This window comes from Microcaecilia unicolor, chromosome 4 (assembly GCF_901765095.1).
Source record: "Microcaecilia unicolor chromosome 4, aMicUni1.1, whole genome shotgun sequence".
Taxonomy (NCBI): domain Eukaryota; kingdom Metazoa; phylum Chordata; class Amphibia; order Gymnophiona; family Siphonopidae; genus Microcaecilia; species Microcaecilia unicolor.
This window is the reverse complement of record NC_044034.1, coordinates 161,999,309-162,018,387: the sequence shown is the minus strand read 5'-3', so window position 1 is coordinate 162,018,387 and position 19,079 is coordinate 161,999,309. Positions and strand designations below refer to the sequence as shown.

The 19,079-nt window shown below is 44.5% G+C and overlaps 1 protein-coding gene across 2 annotated transcripts in view; it reads right to left on the bottom strand.

The window, feature by feature from the left end:
• Positions 1-1,055: 1,055 nt before the first annotated feature.
• Positions 1,056-19,079, bottom strand: part of EXT2 (exostosin glycosyltransferase 2) — a 178,532-nt gene continuing 160,508 nt past the window's right edge. For both annotated transcript variants that reach the window (XM_030200819.1, XM_030200820.1), the window contains exons 11-14: positions 18,724-18,867; positions 16,743-16,871; positions 12,660-12,742; positions 1,056-1,479 (exon numbers count right to left, since the gene is read on the bottom strand). In XM_030200819.1, coding sequence (XP_030056679.1) covers positions 1,341-1,479; positions 12,660-12,742; positions 16,743-16,871; positions 18,724-18,867 — 495 coding nt within the window. In that variant the 3' untranslated portion in view covers positions 1,056-1,340. The remainder of the gene's footprint in view (positions 1,480-12,659; positions 12,743-16,742; positions 16,872-18,723; positions 18,868-19,079) is intronic.

The following is a 19,079-nucleotide window of genomic DNA, read 5'->3' as shown; positions in this document are numbered from 1 at the left end:
GTGTGGACAGATGACCACGTCGTAGCTTTGCAAATCTCCTCTACAGTGGCTGACCTCAAGTGGGACAAAAATACCTGCGTGGGAAGGCACTATAAAATAGTGAAAATCTCACACAAAGGAGAACACGATGACGCATCCTTCCTACTCCTCAGAAAAACAGACCCGCACTTGCGCGTTGGCAGGAACACATCAGTGCATGCGCGGTGGGACACTGCTAGAAAGCTCTATAATAATCTTCGCTAGTCAGCGTCTACACCGGGCTCCGTCGGATGACATCACCCAGCTATAAGAATACAATTAGTCTGCTGTCCTCGGAGATTTAATACCCTGCCACCCAACCACATTGGAGACACAGTAATGTTACAACTATGGCTAAAGCAGGAGGATCCAATCTCCTGTGAAAATCAGGATACTGAGACCCTCTCAAGATTCCCTGCTCTTAGAACTGACCACTGGGAGTCACTGTATCTGCAGTACTAGGTACTATTAACTGCCCCCAGGGTCTTCAGCAGCAGCACACAAAGCTCCTCCTACTTGAGTGAAAAATCCCATTTGGCAGTGCAGCACATGCACTGATAACATAATTGGCCTAAGGATCACTTATTAGGTACAGTGGGCAACTTGAATTAAAAAATAAATTAAAAACTGTTCTTCTAAATACATAGTATTATTACCTTTGCTACAAATCGACACACAATGAGCAGCACCCATTATCTGGTACTTGATCCATTATTATTAAAATCAACAACAGTTTTTAGCTCCATAAAGGAGCTATGGAAAAACATGGAACTGATGATTGCAAAAAATGTTTCCATTATTTATCTTTCAAAACAAAAATGCATAAAAATACAGGTCCGTTACAAGTATTCAAAATCTAGAAGCATCACAAAGATCCTCCATAAGATAAAGCATAAGGACATCACCTGGAAAGCAAAACTGAGCAACGCAGATATTTATGTAGGAGCTAATAGAGGGGCCCCTAAGCATCTCTGCAAGACGCAACTTTTTGGTGCATCGCTTCAGGTTTTATGTTACGTGATTTGATTTTTTTTTGGAGGATGTTTGGCCTTTTGTGTTTGAAGTTTTTACAGTAGGACCTGTGGAAGGGATGCATGCTAGATTTGCCAGCAGTGCCAAAACTTCAAAGAGAACAAAACAATATGGGTACGATATTCCAGTTGCAAAACACCCTAAAACCACCCAAATGATGTGGGTTTAATGTGCCTTCCTGACACACTCCTAATGGGCCACTTTCTCGACCTATAGTGCATTTATTGTTGTTCACATTTCAGCCTGATCTTGGGTAACACGTTTGTAATGAGCAGCCTGGGCTCTCATATTCACAAGCTGCCGATGTTTGGGAAACTCTTCAGCTTTTCTGGGAAGTCATCTTTGTAGAGGACAGGGTCTGCCCGGTGCTCCACCACCTTTAGAGGCATGGTTCCAAAGACAGAGGCAAATTTGTTGATACATTCAGATCTGTTGAAGAAATGAAAAATCATTTTATTTATTAAACGCAGACTCCTTACTAAACCATGGGTACTATTTCCAAGTCCACTTAATACTCATGCTACTAAACTCTGTTTCCCACACCGAGTGCTAATATGGCAGCACTTGCAGCAGCTCTCGGAGGCAGCCAATTCAAACATGCCTTTGAATTGATATATGTTGGTTAGAAGTGCATCATTCCATCTCAAACAAGTAAAATCCTCTACCATTCAACTAACAGGTTAGGCTCCTGGTAGCATTGAAAGAGGATAAAGAAAACCATCTCAAATACTTTGTGACAAGGGCAGAATTTCGCTCCTGATTTTAGAAAACATTTATCTCTCTCAAAACAAAAAAACAAAGCCAATGAAGCCAAGGTGGAGGGAAGATGAGCTGAAATCGTCACTGAATCAAAGTGAAGGAAAAGGGCGGGCTGCCAACAGAACATGTGTATATGGGAAAGGTCACAGCAGGACCCATGAGCAACTCCCCCCCCCCCCCCCCCTAAGATTCCACTCATTCTTGAAGTGAAGTGCACTACTGTAAACCTGAAGAGATTAGCCCGTCTTCAGCCTCCTTTTAGCATTCCCAAGTTCACCTCAATTTAATTAGAAAAATGGATGAAAAACACAAAGGAAATATTGATAACTAGAATACTCAAGCCATCAGCTAGTGGTTTGGTTATAGCGGAATTTTAATAATTTCTGTTTTTCTCTATTAATGCACCAATTCCTGTTTAATGCCACTCATCAAAGATAACGTCTGCTTACTGAAATGTAGTGAGCTGCAAGTGACTATCAGTTTAATTAGACTTGAAGCTGCCAAAAAGAGCTTAACTTGGGTACATACACACACACCACAGAACCAAATACCTTGAATGGTGAAAGAAAATAATAATTATTGGTACTGTAGTAGTTAGAGCAGCAGACTGAGAACCAGGGAAGGCAGGGTTCAAAACCTTCCGATTCTCTTTGCACTTTGCCTTAGGGACTCATTTGTTTTTGTTTTTAATATTTATAACCCACCTTTACTCAAGGCGGGTAAAGTGAAAATACTAACCTGTAGCAGGTATTCTCCGAGGACAGCAGGCTGATTGTTCTCACATGTGGGCGGACGTCCGCGTCAGCCCAGGAAGCGACAAAATTTTTCCAGCAAAAATATAAAATTTTGCCAGAGTCTTCTGGCACACGAGCAGAGCGTACTGCACATGCGCGGATAACTTCCCGTCCGTTGCGAGCAGGCCTCCTCAGATAAATCAAAAAGCATATAAATAAATAAGAAAACAACTCCAAAGGTGAGGTGGGCGGGATTGTGAGATCAGCCTGCTGTCCTCAGAGAATACCTGCTACAGGTAAGTATCTTCGCTTTCTCCGAGGACAAGCAGGCTGCTTGTTCTCACATGTGGGATGTTCCCTAGAAACCAGGCTCACTCAAAGCAATAAACATTGGTCAATTGGGCCTCGAAATGGTGAGGACATAACATAGGTTAAACTAAAACTATATACATCTAGCTGGGAGTGCAGCCTGGAACAGAATAAAACAGGCCTAGGAGGGTGGAATTGGATTCTAAACCCAGAACAGATTCTGCAGCACTGACTGCCCAAACCGACTGTCGCTTCGGGAACCCTGCTGAAAGCAGTAGTGAGATGTGAATGTGTGGACTGATGACCACGTCGCAGCCTTGCAAATCTCTTCAATGGAGGCTAAGTGAGTCACTGACGCAGCCATGGCTCTCACATTATGAGCCGTGACATGGCCTCCACAGTCAGCCCAGCTTGGGCATAAGTGAAGGAAATGCAGTCCGCTAGCCAATTTGAGATTGTGCATTTTCCGATGGCGACTCTCCTCCTGTTGGGATCGAAAGAAACAAACAACTGGGCGGACTGTCTGAAGGGCTTCGTCAGCTCCATGTAAAAGGCCAATGCTCTCTTACAGTCCAAGGTGTGCAAACTGCCTTCGCCAGGGTGAGTATGAGGACAGGGAAAAAATGTGGGCAAGACAATTGACTGGTTCAGATGGAACTCCAACACCACTTTCAGAAGGAGCTTAGGGTGCGTGCGGAGGACTACTCTGTTATGATGAAACTTAGTATAAGGTGTATGCACCACCAAGGCATGACGCTCACTGACCCTATGAGCTGAAGTAATATCCACCAAGAAAATGACCTTCCAGGTCAAGTACTTCAGATGGCAGGAATTCAGTGGCTCAAAAGGAGCTTTCATCAGCTAGGTGAGAACAACGTTGAGATCCCATGACACTGGTGGAGGTTTGACAGGGGACTGACAAAAGCAAACCTCTCATGAAGCGAACAACTAAAGGCTGTCCAGAGATAGGCTTACCCTCTACACGGTGATGGATAGGCACTAATCGCACTAAGATGAACCCTTACTGAGTTGGTTTTGAGGCCAGGCTCTGATAAGTGTAGAATGTATTCAAGCAGGGTCTGTGTAGGACAAGAAAGAGGATCTAGGGCCTTACTGTCACACCAGACGGCAAACCTCCTCCATTTGAAAGAGTAACACCTCTTTGTGGAATCTTTCCTGGAATCAAGCAAGACTGGGGAGGCACCCTCTGAAAGACCCAAGGAGGCGAATTCTATGCTCTCAACATCCAGGCCATGAGAGCCAGAGACTGGAGGTTGGGATGCAGAAGCGACCCCTCGTTCTGCGTGATGAGGGTCGGAAAACACTCCAATCTCCACGGATCTTCAGAGGACAATTCCAGAAGAAGAGGGAACCAAATCTGATGAGGCCAAAAGGAAGCAATTAGAATAATGGTTCCATGATCTTGCTTGAGTTTCAGCAGTCTTCCCTACTAAAGGTATGGGAGGATATGCATACAGAAGGCCTGTCCCCAATGTAGGAGAAAGGCATTGATGCTAGTCTGTCATGGGCCTGAAGCCTGGAACAAAACTGAGGGACCTTGTGATTGATCTGAATGGCAAAAAGATCCACCGAGGGGGTGCCCCACACTCGGAAGATCTTGCGGACTATGCCCATGTCCAGAGACCACTTGTGAGGTTGCATTATCCTGCTCAGCCTGTCGGCCAGACCGTTGTTTACACTTGCCAGATAAGTGGCTTGGAGAAACGTGCCTTGACGACAAGCCCAAAGTCAAATCTGGACAGCTTCCTGATACAGAGGGCGAGATCTGGTGCCCCCCTGCTTGTTGGTGTAATACATAGCAACCTGATTATCTGTCTGAATTAAGATTACTCGGTTGGACAGCCGATCTCTAAAAGCCTTTAGATCGCTCTTAATTCCAGGAGGTTGATCTGCAGACCTTTTTCCTGAAAGGACCAGGCTCCCTGAGTGTGGAGCCCATGAGCTCCCCACCCCAGGAGAGATGCATCCGTCGTCAGCACTTTTCATGGCTGATGAATTTGGAATGGTTGCCCCATGGTCAAATTGGATTGAGTTGTCCACAACTGAAGAGAATTCCGAACGTCGGTGGACAGTTGGATCACATCCTCTAGATCCCCTGCAGCTTGAAACCACTGGGAAGCTAGGGTCCATTGAGGTGCTCTCATATGTAGACGTACCATGGGCGTTACATTAACTGTGGAGGTCATGTGCCCCAGAAGTCTCAACATCTGCCGAGCCGTGATCTGCTGAGACGCTCGAACCATGGACACCAGACACAGAAGGTTGTCTGCCCTTGCCTTGGGGAGATAAGCTCGAGCTGTCTGAGTGTTCAGCAGAGCTCCAATGAATTCCAATTTTTGGACTGGGGTGAGAAGGGACTTGGGATAATTTATGATGAACACCAGTAGCTCCAGCACCTGAATAGTCATTTGCATGGACTTGAAGGAAGGTGCTCTTCACCAGCCAATTGTCGAGATAAGAAAACCCATGCACTCCCAGTCTGCGTAGCGATGCTGTGACTAAGCCAGGCATTTTGTACACACACTGGGCGCAGACGCCAGGCCAAACGGTAGTACATGGTACTGAAAGTGCTGTGTTCCCAGCCGAAATTGAAGATACTTCCTGTGAGCTGAAAGTATCGAGATGTGTGTGTAAGCATCCTTTAAGTCCAGAGAGCATAGCCAATCGTTCTCTTGAATCATGGGAAGAAGGGTGCCCAGGAAAACCATCCTGAACTTTTCTTGGACTAGGAATTTGTTCAGGGCCCTTAGGTCTAGGATGGGATGCATTCCCCCTGTTTTCTTTTGCACAAGGAAATACCTGGAATAGAATCCCAGCCCTTCTTTCCTTGGTTCGACTGCTTGGGCCTTCAGAAGAGCAGAGAGTTCCTCTGCAAGTACCTGCTTGTGCTGGGAGCTGTAGGACTCAGCTCCCGGTGGGCAATTTGGAGGCTTGGATTCCAGATTGAGGGTGTATCCTAACCAGTCAGAGGTTATAAGAGGCCACCTTTGGTGAAAAAGCATTAGCCTCCCCCCAACCAGCAAGTTGTCCGGTACGGACACGTTTACTGAGGATATGCTGAACTGGAACCAGTCAAAAGCCCGTCCCTTGCTTTTGCTGGGGAGCCACAGTGGCCTTAGGAGCATGCTGTTGACGAGAACGAGCGCGCTGGGACTGAGCCTGGGCAGGCTGCCAAGAAGCAGGAGTGTACCTAAGCTTAGCATAAGAGAAAAGGGAGCACTCCTCTTCCCTCTAAAAAACCTCCTGGATGAGGAGGTAGTAGCAGAAGACGCCCGGCGGGAGAGAGAATCCATAGCATCATTATGCTTCTTGATCTGGTCAACTAGATCCTCTACTTTCTCACCAAAAAGGTTATGCCCCCCGGCAAGGAACATCCGCCATCAGCTGCTGGACCGAATGATCCAGGTCAGAGACACGCAGCCATGAGAGTCTGCGCATCACTATACCTTGGGCAGCGATCCTGGATGCTACATCAAAAGTGTTGAACGTACCCCCTGGCCAGGAATTTGACACGCCTTCTGCTGCCTGACCACCTGGGGAAAAGGCTCGGCCTGCTCCAGAGGGAGTGCATCAACCAAGCTGGACAGTTGCCTCACCGAATTCCGCAACTAGATGCTTGTGAAGAGCTGGTAAGATTGGATTTTGGCGGCGAGCATAGTGGCCTGATACGTTTTTCCTCCCAAAAGAATCAAGAGTCCTAGCTTCCCTGCCTGGGGGGTGCCGAGGCATAGTCCCTAGTACTCTTGGCTCTCTTGAGGGCGGAGTCCACCACCATGGAATTGTGGAGTGAGACCTCATCAATCCATGTTCACCGTGGATCCGATACTGGGATTCAGTTTTCTTCGGGATCACGGAGCCAGACAGAGGGAACAACCAGTTCCGCATAAGGACTTCCTTCCGTACTTTATGTAGAGGAGCTGTCACAGCCTCTCTAGGTGGAAAAAGATAATCCAGGACCTCGAGCATCTCAGCCCTGGGCTCATCCTCAACTTCCATAGGGAAAGGAATAGCCGTAGTCATTTCCCAGACAAAAGATGTAAAGGACAGACTCTCCAGTGGAGATAGTCTCCTTTCTAGTGGAGGGGGTTCAGAGGGAATCCCAAAGGACTCGTCAGAAGAAAAGTACCTGGGGCCTTCCTCTGACTCCCACGAACGCTCATCTTCAGTATCGGATAAGAACTCCCTCAGGGCACTCCGAGACTGAGCCTGCCTTGACGCCGAGGAACGATGTCCTCGATGGCGAGAAGTCGACGCCCGCCTAGGACTGCGGTGAAGTTTCCTCTACCGACGTCGAAGGGGAGTCAACCTGGATGGCACCGAGGCTGGGGCCGTCACCGCAGGAAAAGGGCCAGACGCCGCTGCAGCTGGCGGCATGGAAGGCGCAAGCACCCCTGACACTGAAGCAGACTAGCGCAGCAATCTCTCCAAAAGCTCTGGAAGAAGGGCCCGGATGTGTTCATCGAGAGCCGCCATCGGGGAAGGCTGCGGGGTCGGTAGAGCAGCCAGTGGCAGAATCTGTCGAGACTCGGAAGGAGGTATCGGGCTGCCAAGAGATCGACGCATCGGCACCTCCTGTATAGAGCGGTCCTCTCGACGCCGATGCTTCTCAGGTGCTGACTCTGATGCCCCGGAGCTCCTGGCACCATGTGTCGAAGGAGAACGATGACGGTGCTTCTTAGCCTTCACTCGATGCCCGTCATCGAGACTCCTCGGTACTGATGAGGACGTGGAATCCTCACGTTTCCTCCGGGCCGGGTCCGACGAAGGTCGATCCCGGGGGGCCTGTATAAGAGGAGGCCTCGAGGCAGGTGGAGACCCACTCGACGCCTCACTGCTCCCAGCATGAGTTGGTCTCGGGGCTCTAACTCTCCTTTAAATGTTGATGCTCCTCTCGATGTCGACACCGCCGACCTCAGTACCTATGTCAACGTCGAGGGACCAGACCAAGCCCCAAAAAGCTTTTCTTGCTGGGCTTCTCGAGACGCTTGAGTCCGTTTCTTCATACGAAGACACAGACTACAAGCGGCTGGGCTATGGTCGGGCCCAAGGCACTGGATACACCAGGCGTGGGTATCGGTACCAGAGATGGTCCGGTTGCACAGAGTATGTTTGAAGCCGCTGGGTGTCCTCGATGACATGGAAGGAAAAATGGCTTCGGCAAAATCAAACGATGCGATTGTGCCAAAAAAGTGAAGGGCACAAAAAAAAAAAAAAGGGGGAAAGGCCGGCCATGTCAAAAAGAAAGTAAACTTAAAAACACTAAAAGTAAAAAAATTAAAACAAATAGAAAAATAAAGAAAAAAAGTCGTCAGACTCTCGTTCCTGGGCCAAAAAACGAGAAGAGCAGACAAAAATGCTGTCACCTCGTCCGGATAAAAAAAGAACTGAGGAGTCACGCTTGCAATGGGCGAGAAGTCTATCTGCGCATGCGCAGTGCGCGTTCCTCGCGCGCCAGAAGACTCTGGCAAAGTTTTATATTTTTGCTCGAAATATTTTGCTGCTTACTGGGCAGACGCGGACATCAACCAATTTGTCAGAACAATCAGCCTGCTTGTCCTCGGAGAACAAAGATACATACACAATTTAAAATAAAATACAAATATAGTGGAGCCGTCAAGTGAATAAAAGAGAGAATCATTGCAGGCCACCGGTTGAGCCCAAGAGAACTCTTCAGCATCACTTTGAAAGATGTAACATTCTGCTGTGACTTCAGTGCTAAAGGCAGCTTATTCCACTGCAATGGACCAGCTACGTGTTAACATGTTCACACATGTTAATGTGGTTTAACACATGTTGTTTAATACAAATCCTTTCAAGGCATGTTGGTAAATGAGGCTTTTACACTAAGCCTTTTGGGGACCTAAATGGAGTGCACCTTGAGCTACCAACGAAAAGATGTGCCCCCCAAAATGACAGCCCTTCAAAAATGCAATGGGTGGTTTTCTCTCAAGAAACATGCCAGGTATTTCAGGTTTCAAGTTTATTAGGAACTTGCTACCCCGCCTATCAGTAGTACCAGCTAGGTTGCTTACTGGCTATACAAAAAACGTAGAAAGGAAGGAAAGCTGGGAAAGACAAGAAGCAAGAGGGAGAAGGGGAAGAACTACAATATCATGATAGGAAAAGCATAGGGACAGACACTAGGGAGGGAGACATGCTCAGGGCAGAGCTGAACATGCATCAGTTGTCAGTGGAATGCCTCCTAGAAGAGGTAAGTTTTCAGGTCTGTCTTGAATCGGTCAAGGGATAATTGGGTTCTCAGATGCCTTATTTTAGCATGAGTGAGTTATTTACATGTGAGAACGGTCAAGCGCTTTTGGGTCTGTGAACGGGAGAACGAGCAGGGATGTAAGGAGTCAGCAGACTTGCTAGGAAGGCTGGATCTCCTGCGGTCGATATTTTAAAGAAAAAAGGCAAAATTCTGCAAACAATGCGTTGAGGAATCGGCCTCCTGTGTGATGACTTCAGGAGGAGTTACATGATCAAATTTCCGGGCACCATGTATGAGTTTGATAGCAGTGTTCGGGATTTAGATCTCCAATAAAATCCTAATCCACTCATCTCTTTTTGTGAAGACACTGCTTGACTAACTTGCTCTACAGGAAGTCGGTCGGTCAATAAAATGTTCTGTCTGATATAGCCCTAGCATAATAAAACTAGCCCCCTGGCAAAAAGTATTACTGAGGCTCCAGAGATTTCCTGTAACCAAATTTCAGGGCACCTCATGAACACTTTGACCCCATTAATTTCATCCTGTTAGGATTAGGACTTGAAATCAGTTTATTAAAATCTGATATTTTATTCTGTTTCTAGGTAGTTCTATACCAACTATAAATGTTTTGTATTCTTGACCTCTGCCACACTGGATCTTACCTATGTTCATTAAGAACTTAAACCACTTTGTTTGTTGCAATGCATGTTTGGCACAAAGTTAAAACTTTAGTTTCATTGTGCTTGAGTACTGAATTGAAGTAGAGGTATCAATCATGATTGAATTTCTCAAGGTTGCTTTTCAATGCAATACTTGCCAATTTATCATGCTTTAGAATTGATAGATTGCTTAAATTGGGTATTGTGTCTGCTTAAATTGGATATTGTGTCTCAAGTCAAGCTGGCAGGGTGAAAAGGTACAATACTGAACTCATGACTGGTTTAGATCTACAGGACTATGTTGAAGCAGATTCCTGATGAACCTATGGACTGACTTTCTCCAAAACATCCTGTCTTCTATTTGTATGTGGAAACTTTTTAATGGAGCATTCATTGTTATTGTGATTGTAAGCTATAGATGAAACAATATATTGCCCAGTTCCAAAGTAAGAACGAGAAGACTACTAAAAGACATCTCCATGGGGTTATTATTATTAGATTTTAAAAAAGAAGGAAATCTTATTTTCTGCTTCAATGGAAAGCTCCTTTGTTCTGGAAATATGCCTTTCTGCAAGATATCCTATGAACACCATTACTGGCCAATGAGAGGCAGGATATCCGAGTTACCCCATAAGTGAGATAACCTATGCACTGAGCTAGTGAGCAGTCACGAGCATGATTCCAATGCCCTCACCTTGCTGACAGATGACTGGTGCATACAGTTTAGTTGAAATGGTCAAAATGGTTCTATTTTCAAATTATTAAGCTAAAACTAACTAGAAGTCCATATGCAAGTTGAGTGTGGGCACTTATGGACATCATGTGGTGAAGTTGTCAAGGTGCAGTAAAAGGCGAGCTTTTACCACATCTTGATTTACCATGGGGGTCACCAGTCTGCGGTTTCTCTACTGAATGTTGCTGAACCCTGTAGTAACAAAGTAATGATATGTGTGAGCCACTTAATACACAATGTTAGTCATCAGCCCAGGAGCCCAGGAGCCTATCAGGTGATCCAGAGGGTAGGAGAAATCACATCACTCATGCCTTTGGTGCCACCTTCTCTCATAATGGCACCCCTAGAAGTGACCTCACGGTACTACTGATAGGGGATTATATATCGCAAGACTGGAAGGCCCCTATGGTGGGGAATCCAGTAGGGGGGGAGGGAGAAAGGACTATTTGCGGGGGCTTACGGATTCTGATTGGGAGGGGGGGAGGTCTCTGGGCAGTAGTGGGTAAAGCATTGCAGGTCCTTGTAAATGTGGCCCAGAAGAATCAGAACAAGGGTTGGTGGTTATTTTCTGTTATTTCAAGGGCTATAAAGTGGCATGCATCTGGTGTTCACTGCAAGTCACATTATAGTTTTTACATAGTAATGAGCTGCTTTTGCATCTCACTGCTATGTAACCTGCAGTGACTTAAATATTGCTGTGGAAGTAACAAATAACAGGACTTAAAGCCCTAATGCAACTTGACAACTCCCCCCTTTATTGTCTAAATCATTCACTGTTTAAATCTCAGTTATGCTGCTACTTAATAAAAATCAATTTGCCTCTGTTTTACAGTTGGAAAATTATGTTTTACCTTGAAAATAATGACAGAAATCAAACATCCAGCCCAGATTAAAGGATGATGCAAAGTATCTTATAAGAAGCTCATGGCAGACACTCGCAGGCCGATAATCAAATCTCCAGAGCTATTCTGAATAAAGCCATAAATATGCCGCTGGAACAGCGCAGAAGAACGACGCCCTAAATCTCAAAGCTATTGAGACGTAATTATAGGCATGCTCATAGCTTTGAGCATTAGGGAGTTAGGCAGGAGAATTGTGCTTGGTGCACGTGCACAAGAGTTCAGCAGTAAACTCACCTCCTGTGCACATGTGCTTGGCAAAACCAGAATGTGAAGCACACATTGGCAACTGTTTTCTGCAGCCTAAATATAAGCGTTCCCCCCCCCCCCCCCCCCAGATGCTTATATTTAGATGCAAGTAGCAGACGCCAATGTGTGCTTTGTTTTTTTTTTTTTTTATAGCATGGCCATTTTAAATTTAGATGTAGGGCAAGAATGCCAATATATGCTTCTCGATCTGGTTTGTTGTTTCTTACACTGGCTTCGATCTGCTTCCAAAAGCAATCAAAACTGGAAGGTTTTACAGAAAGAATCATAAGAGAAGCATGATGGGAAATCCTCTCTTCCTACACCCTAACGCCTGCTCGGACCTGGCGTTATTTTTTACAGCGGTAAGGTACCTTTGTTCTGAGCACTCTTTTCTGATCACTGGGGAGGAATACAAAATGACCTCACATGAGCTTGACTACATTTGCATGCTATCTGCGCTAAGGCCTGATGTGCTCGTTTGCTGTACTAGACCCCTCTGATCATCCTGTGCTGGTAAATGCGGGCAATAGTATGGCACAAATGGCCCCTAGCACTCGTGTTTACTTTATATCATCGGCACCTCAGTTTCTTGGATTTGTTTTTATTGTACATCCAGATACACTTTGATATTCTTGGCCATTGCAAGGAAGCACGTTACTTCTGTAGACATGTGATTCTTTTTCAAATTTAAATTATGCAGAAATAAGGATCATCAAGCAAGCTGCAGGAAATGCCTTCCTCTGGACTAACTTCAACACTTTTGATTAGCTTTTGAGTGTTAGCCAACACAACGGCATTCTCTGCAGCATATTAAGTGACCCTTACTGCTACACATGCAAGTCCACTAACCAACATTCAAAACACTCTGATCATACTTTAAATTAAGAGTGTGTTTTGCAAGCACAAAACAGAGTGGAGGAATAAGACAAACGTATATGGAGGAAAAAATATGTTCAATCCATTCTGCCACTGGATTGGTTACAGTTTTCCAATCTTCATAACTAAGATGTGCACTTGGACAGAGGATCCACTCACCTCTCAACCATGTGTGTCTGATCTAATGATAGCCCATCAATGGCTGTGCACTCTGGGCACTTGAACTTCTTCCGGGGAGTGACCTGTCGAGATAACAAATGTTGCTGAACAATAAATGGAGGAGGGAGCTAGCATTAGCTCTGTGTTTAATAAGTCACACAGGACCTCTGAGCGTGCCTGCACTGTAAGCTGAGAATCCCTCCTCTCTTCTTCATGCACATAGCTCCATCTGGCTGGCTCTGCTGCAAATTCACTGGGGCCTAATAAAAGCAGCTGAGGACTTTTTTTTCTTGCTTTCTGAAACTGGAAAGAAGCAGTGATGACAGGCTCCTTAATTCCTGTTTAATGACTGTTTTCTCACTGCCAAGGTCTCTGTATAAACATCATTTGTTCTTGTGGCCATTGGGGTGATGAAATATAGCTTCCCATGCTTCACCGTTAACCTTAATCCAACAAACAGGCTCTTTGCTCACTCCAGTTAATAGCTGACTGGCTGCGGGTCTGTTGGACATTCCAAGATGGGTTAAATATGACAGCCTGATTAATTTTCATATTGCTCTTGTACTGGGTGCAGCAATTTAACATGATCTGCTCTCTTTTCTTTTTCTTACTAGGGCTTGAGTAACCTGATGATGGACAGGAAAGGGGCACCCAACAACTGATTTAATGCCCTCTGATATCTAAAGCTTACTGCTACTGAAGGAATGTGAAATGAATTCCTGGCAGGTAAAGGATCAAAGCAAGAAATATACATATACATATATATACACATATATATATACATATATATATATATACACACACACACAGTGCACGCTGGATAAGCGCATGCTCTGTTTAACTGCATGCCGTACTTCAGTCCCGTTTTTGGCGCCATCAATTTCTATGGGGACAATCTTAGGTTTAGCGCACCACTGATAAGTGCAAGATTCGCTTATATGCATGGTTTAAGACCGCTCCTCTGCAGGAAAGACTTCGCATAAGTGCACGCACGGAATATGGAAGCCGACTGGCACACGACAAAGGGGCGGTAAATTTGAAATCTTGGTTAACTGCCACAGGCAGAATAAGTGCAAGAATGTTGATACAGTGTACACTGGAGTAGTCGTCGCGCAACTGACTAACACTGGCTGAACGAATAGAAGTTCTTTAAAAATTAGAAAACAAAGTCAAGCATCTATTGCTAGAGAATATGGTGTCAATCCCAGTCAAATTTCACGTATCTTGAAGCAGAAAGATCAGCTTCTGGAAGACTGACAAAACAATATAAATCCACAACGGAAATGAAAACGGGCAGGAAAAGCTAAGGATGTAGAAGATGCTCTTCTTCGGTGGTCTTCTGAAGTCAGGAGCAGACAGTTTCCTGTCAGTAGTCCACTGCTTATGGAGAAAGCTAATCTGCTAGCTGAAGGTCTTGGACTAACTGAATTCAAAGCCACTGTTGGATGGTTGGAAAGATGAAAGGAGACGAACAACATAAAATTCAAGAAACAGCATGGTGAAAAACAAGACGCTGACGACTTTGGTGCTGAAAATTGGGTTGTTTCAGTTCTTCCTACCATCTTGAATGAGTTTGCACCTCGTGACATTTTCAATGCTGACGAAAACGGATTTCTACTGGCGAGTGATTCCTGATGGAACACTTGCATTCAAACAAGCCGAAATTACAGGAAGTAAAACGTCGAAGAACCGACTGACTATCCTCCTTTGCTGCAATATGGATGGGAGTGAGAAGTTGGAACCACTCGTCATTGAAAAGAGCAAACAGGCCCATTACTTCAAGAATGTTAAGCGACTTCCTGTGTCATACGAGGCTAACGCAAATTCATGGATGACTGGGGAAATTTGGAAGCAGTGGTTAAAGTTAGACACTAGAATGCAGACACAAAAGCATCAGATTTTGTTGCTTTGTGATAATTGTGCTGCACACAGTGATGATGTCAGGCTAACGTCAAGGTGGTCTTCCTGCCACCAAACACTACCTCTCTGATCCAACCTATGGATCAGGGCATAATAGCCAATTTCAAACAATATTATCGGGCTCTTGTGCTACGTTGTCTGATGAGCGTTATGGATGACCAGGCTGGCAAGGATAAACGGGCTGTTGAACTGGCTCGTAATCTATCACTGTTGGATTCCCTACATATGCAGAAAGAAGCCTGGAATCATGTTACACAGGCAACCACTGTGAACTGCTACAAGTGAGCAAGCTTTGTTAGGGATGTGGAGAGGGACGAAACAGATGCAGCTGTTGCAAACGTGTCAGATGAACAGGCTATTGACATCCCAGCTGGTGTTACTGAAGAGGAGTTTCATCACTACATAGCTGTTGATTACGATCTACAAACAGATGACAAGAACATTGATGTCGAGATATGTGCTTACACACAGGCAACGGCTGATGATGAAACAGATGAAATGAGCAGAGAGGCACACGCTGATGAAATTCAACAACCTCCTGTCACTTTTGAAGAGCGCTGGAGAGTCTCAACACCGTGCGGGCCTATCTGGAGGCCACCTAGATGTCTGTGCTACGACAGTTTTTACCGTCTGGCAGACGTAGTCTATGGAATTCACAGACACAAGAGTGTACAGAGGGCTATGACTGATTACTTCAAGTAAGCCTAACGTCAGTTAACGGAGACTGTATACTGTATGTATAATAAACAGTACTGTACATATGTTTATCAGATGTCAAGCTTCTTTGGGTCACAACGGTTAAGTGCACGCTCCGGTTAACTGCATGCATTTCTTTGGTCCCAGACCCTTGCACTTAAGCAGATTGCACTGTATATACATATACACATATACATATATGCAGTAATACTGGGATTAAAAAAGTTAATTAAAAATAATCTTTCAATTAACATTCCCAAAAGTACATTTTCAATTGGCATTCTTGGAATCAGCAGTTTTCTATTTCTAAGTTTGAGGTGGCCATACCATCAAAAGACATGTTCACATGCCTTCTCAGTGGCCGTGTAGTTCAGTTATTTTAATACCATATGGGTGTACCAGTTTTTATATTAATTCACTAAGCTAAAATTATCTATAAAGGTCCCATAAGCAAGTTCAGCGTGGACACGTATGCATATCAAATATATTTTTCTTTTTTAAATTGCTGTATTTGTTTGCCTCCACTCTGCCTGTAGGAAATAATTTTTGCCATGAAAATAATGACAGAACAGCAGTATCAAACCCAGATCACATCTACGCATAACGGTTCGCCTCGCAAAGCATGTTAATGTCCTGTTACAATTGTATTCTTTGACATGTTTTGATGGCATGGTCACAAAGCAAATTTGGTTTTATCATTTCTAGTTCACCTTTACCACAAATCAATTCAAAAGCACATTACAATATAAGAGCAGAATAAAAATTATCTGTCAAATAATAAAACAAATGACAAACTTACAAATCTGAAAAACACATTAAAACACAATAAATGACAGCAGATAAAGACCTGCACAGTCCATCCAACAAGGCGACCAGAGCTGCACCCACCACTCCATGCAGGTCCCAGCCACCCATGCTTAAACACTGGTTGTCAAGTCTCCACCATGTCAACCATATAGGCAGCCAAACATGATGGAGTCTTGGTTATAACCACATATCATCCCCAAATATTGCTGACAGTATTCAACTTACCAGTCAAGATGTCTTCCCTTCCCCCTGAGCTACAGAGCACGTGACAAAGTGATCTACAACACGAGTTGCCAAAGCTTTACCTGTCTTTTGCCACTTGCAGGACACAGACCATAGAAGTCTATCCAGCACTGGCACTGCCCTTGGTTCCCCCAATGCTGGAGTTGCTGAATCTTCGGTCTTTTGCCATTTGCAGGACACAGACCATAGAAGTCTGCCCGGCATCGGCCTCAGTTTTCCCATGCTCAATTTGGCTAATCTTCTTTCAGTCGTTTGCCATTTGCAGGCCAACGTTTGAACCTGAGTGTGTTATTTCTTCATTTTTTATTTAGCTATCATAGTGTCAAATTTAATAACACCCACCCAACAGATATAGAATAGGGGGGCAGAAAAAAGCCTACAGCCTCTTTCAAAATGTTAATACAAAAAAAATCTCACCTTAATGGGTGCTTTTCCAGTAACATTTGCCACCAGGAAATTCATAGCAATGTCCTCACAATTCATATGGGCATCCACCCAGTTCTTGATATCTCCGGGCATTTTGTAAGTGTACAGATAGTTAAAATACTACAGGAAGAAAGATGAAAGCACAGAATGAGTACAATTAAATGGGGGCTATTGGTATGTAAAGAGCACTACCTGACAGTTAAAAACAGTATTAAAGAGTAGCAATACACACAACACACACAAAAAGCAAGTCAGTCAGAACATGCTCTCTGCTTCCCATCAGCTACCCAGAGGTGTCCAGGTGGTACAGCTTGTTTATAGCACTTTGGAGAATTAAGAATTTGAGTTTCTCCTACTAAACTACAGCTCTGTCCATTGTACTTCCTTCAGTATTGGTTAGATGGTTACAATGGATCACAACTTCCTAAATGCTTTTACAATTGTAATACCTTGAGAAGTACAGAAGTACAATTGTAATGCCTTGAGAAGTACAGAAGTAGTGGTTAGAGTGGTGGACTTTGGTCCTGGGGAACTGGGTTCGATTCCCACTGCAGGCACAGGCAGCTCCTTGTGACTCTGGGCAAGTCACTTAACCCTCCACTGCCCCAGGTACAAATAAGTACCTAAGCCGCATTGAGCCTACCATGAGTGGGAAAGCGCGGGATACAAATTAAAAGAAAAAAAATCACATTTGATATGGAGGGGCATTTTAGAAAGAAACGTGTAAATCAGAATTTGGACGTTTTACAAAGACGTCCAAATTCCAAACAGGGAAGAAGGTCATTTTCGAAAAAGATGGATGTCTATCTTTTGTGTTAAAAAATACTATGGACGTCCTGTGATTTGGACGTTTTATGATTTGGATGTCTTTGTTTTTCGGCCACTAAAAAAATAAAAAAAAACGTCCCAAGTGTAAAACGTCCAAATTCAAGCCATTGGGACAAAGGAGGAGGAGCCAGCATTTTTAGTAGACTGGTCCCCCTGACATCCCAGGACAGCAATAGGGCACCCTAAGGGCCACTGCAGTGGACTTCATAACATGCTCCCAGGTACACACCTCACCATTGCTCCCTTACATTGTGTGCTGAGTCCCCCAAAACCCACTACCCCCAACTGTACACCACTACCTTAGCCCTTACGGGTGAAGGGAGCACCTATATGTGGGTACAGTGGGTTTCTGGTGAGTTTCCTCCACAAGTGAACAGGTAGTGGGGGTATGGGCCTGGGGTCCACCTGTCTGAAGTGCACTGCACCTACTACTAAACTATTCCAGGGACCTGCATGCTGCTGTAATGGACCTGAGTATGACATCTGAGGCTGGCAAGTAATGTTCTTCAACACACTTTTTGGGGGTGGGAGGGGGTTAGTGACTACTGGGAGAGTAAGGGGAGGTCTTCCCTCCAGTGTTCATCTGGTCATTTGGGGTACCTTTTTGTGCCTTATTCGTAATAAAAACAGGTCTAGCTCAAAACGTCTAAGTTTTAGTCCTGGACATTTTTGCTTTGTCCCATTATGGCTGAAAGACATCCGGTTTTAGGAACGCCCAAGTCCCACCTTGAACACGCCCCTGGCACACTCCCTTGAGATTTGGATGTCTTTCTGATGGAATTCAGAGAAAGACGTACAAAATGAGGTTTCGATAATACTGATTTGGACATTTCTGTGAGATAGACATCCAAATGCTGACTTATGTCACTTTTTGGATGTCTATCTCTTTTGAAAATGAGCCTGACAGTTAAATAAATGGTGCCCAAGTCATCTCAATACTTTGGCCTCTCTCAAATCACATTTTGTCATTGTGACTAATTGTACCAGCAGGTTACATGTCGATCTGAAGATATTCTAAGCTGAACACTTACCTCAGTAATTTCTACATTGAAGGATTACTCAAAAATGAATATCTGAATTTTCTACGTGAATGTTAATCTCTCTATATTGCATGCAAGATGTACTTTGACTACTCAGCAATTACCTTATGATAAAAAGCTGCTCCAGTAAGCACCATGGAAACCTCATTCGTCCATTCAGACTCATATTTCCACTTGCCCATCTCATGGTCCCATAAATGCAGTCGCCCTGGATAACCCACCAACCTGTCAGGGAATTCACGCCACACCTGCACGACAACATTAAAATGCAGTTCTAGAAATGTCCAAAGGGTTACCATCATATTAATTCATAGTGACAATTAACCTTCATTCAGGCACCATAACCACCAAATTGACAATAAGCTTCTATGATGTATGTACTAAGTTTCCAAGTTTATTAATATTTTATATACTGCCTATGAATTAAGTGGTTTACAAAATCACAGACAAAAAAAAATGG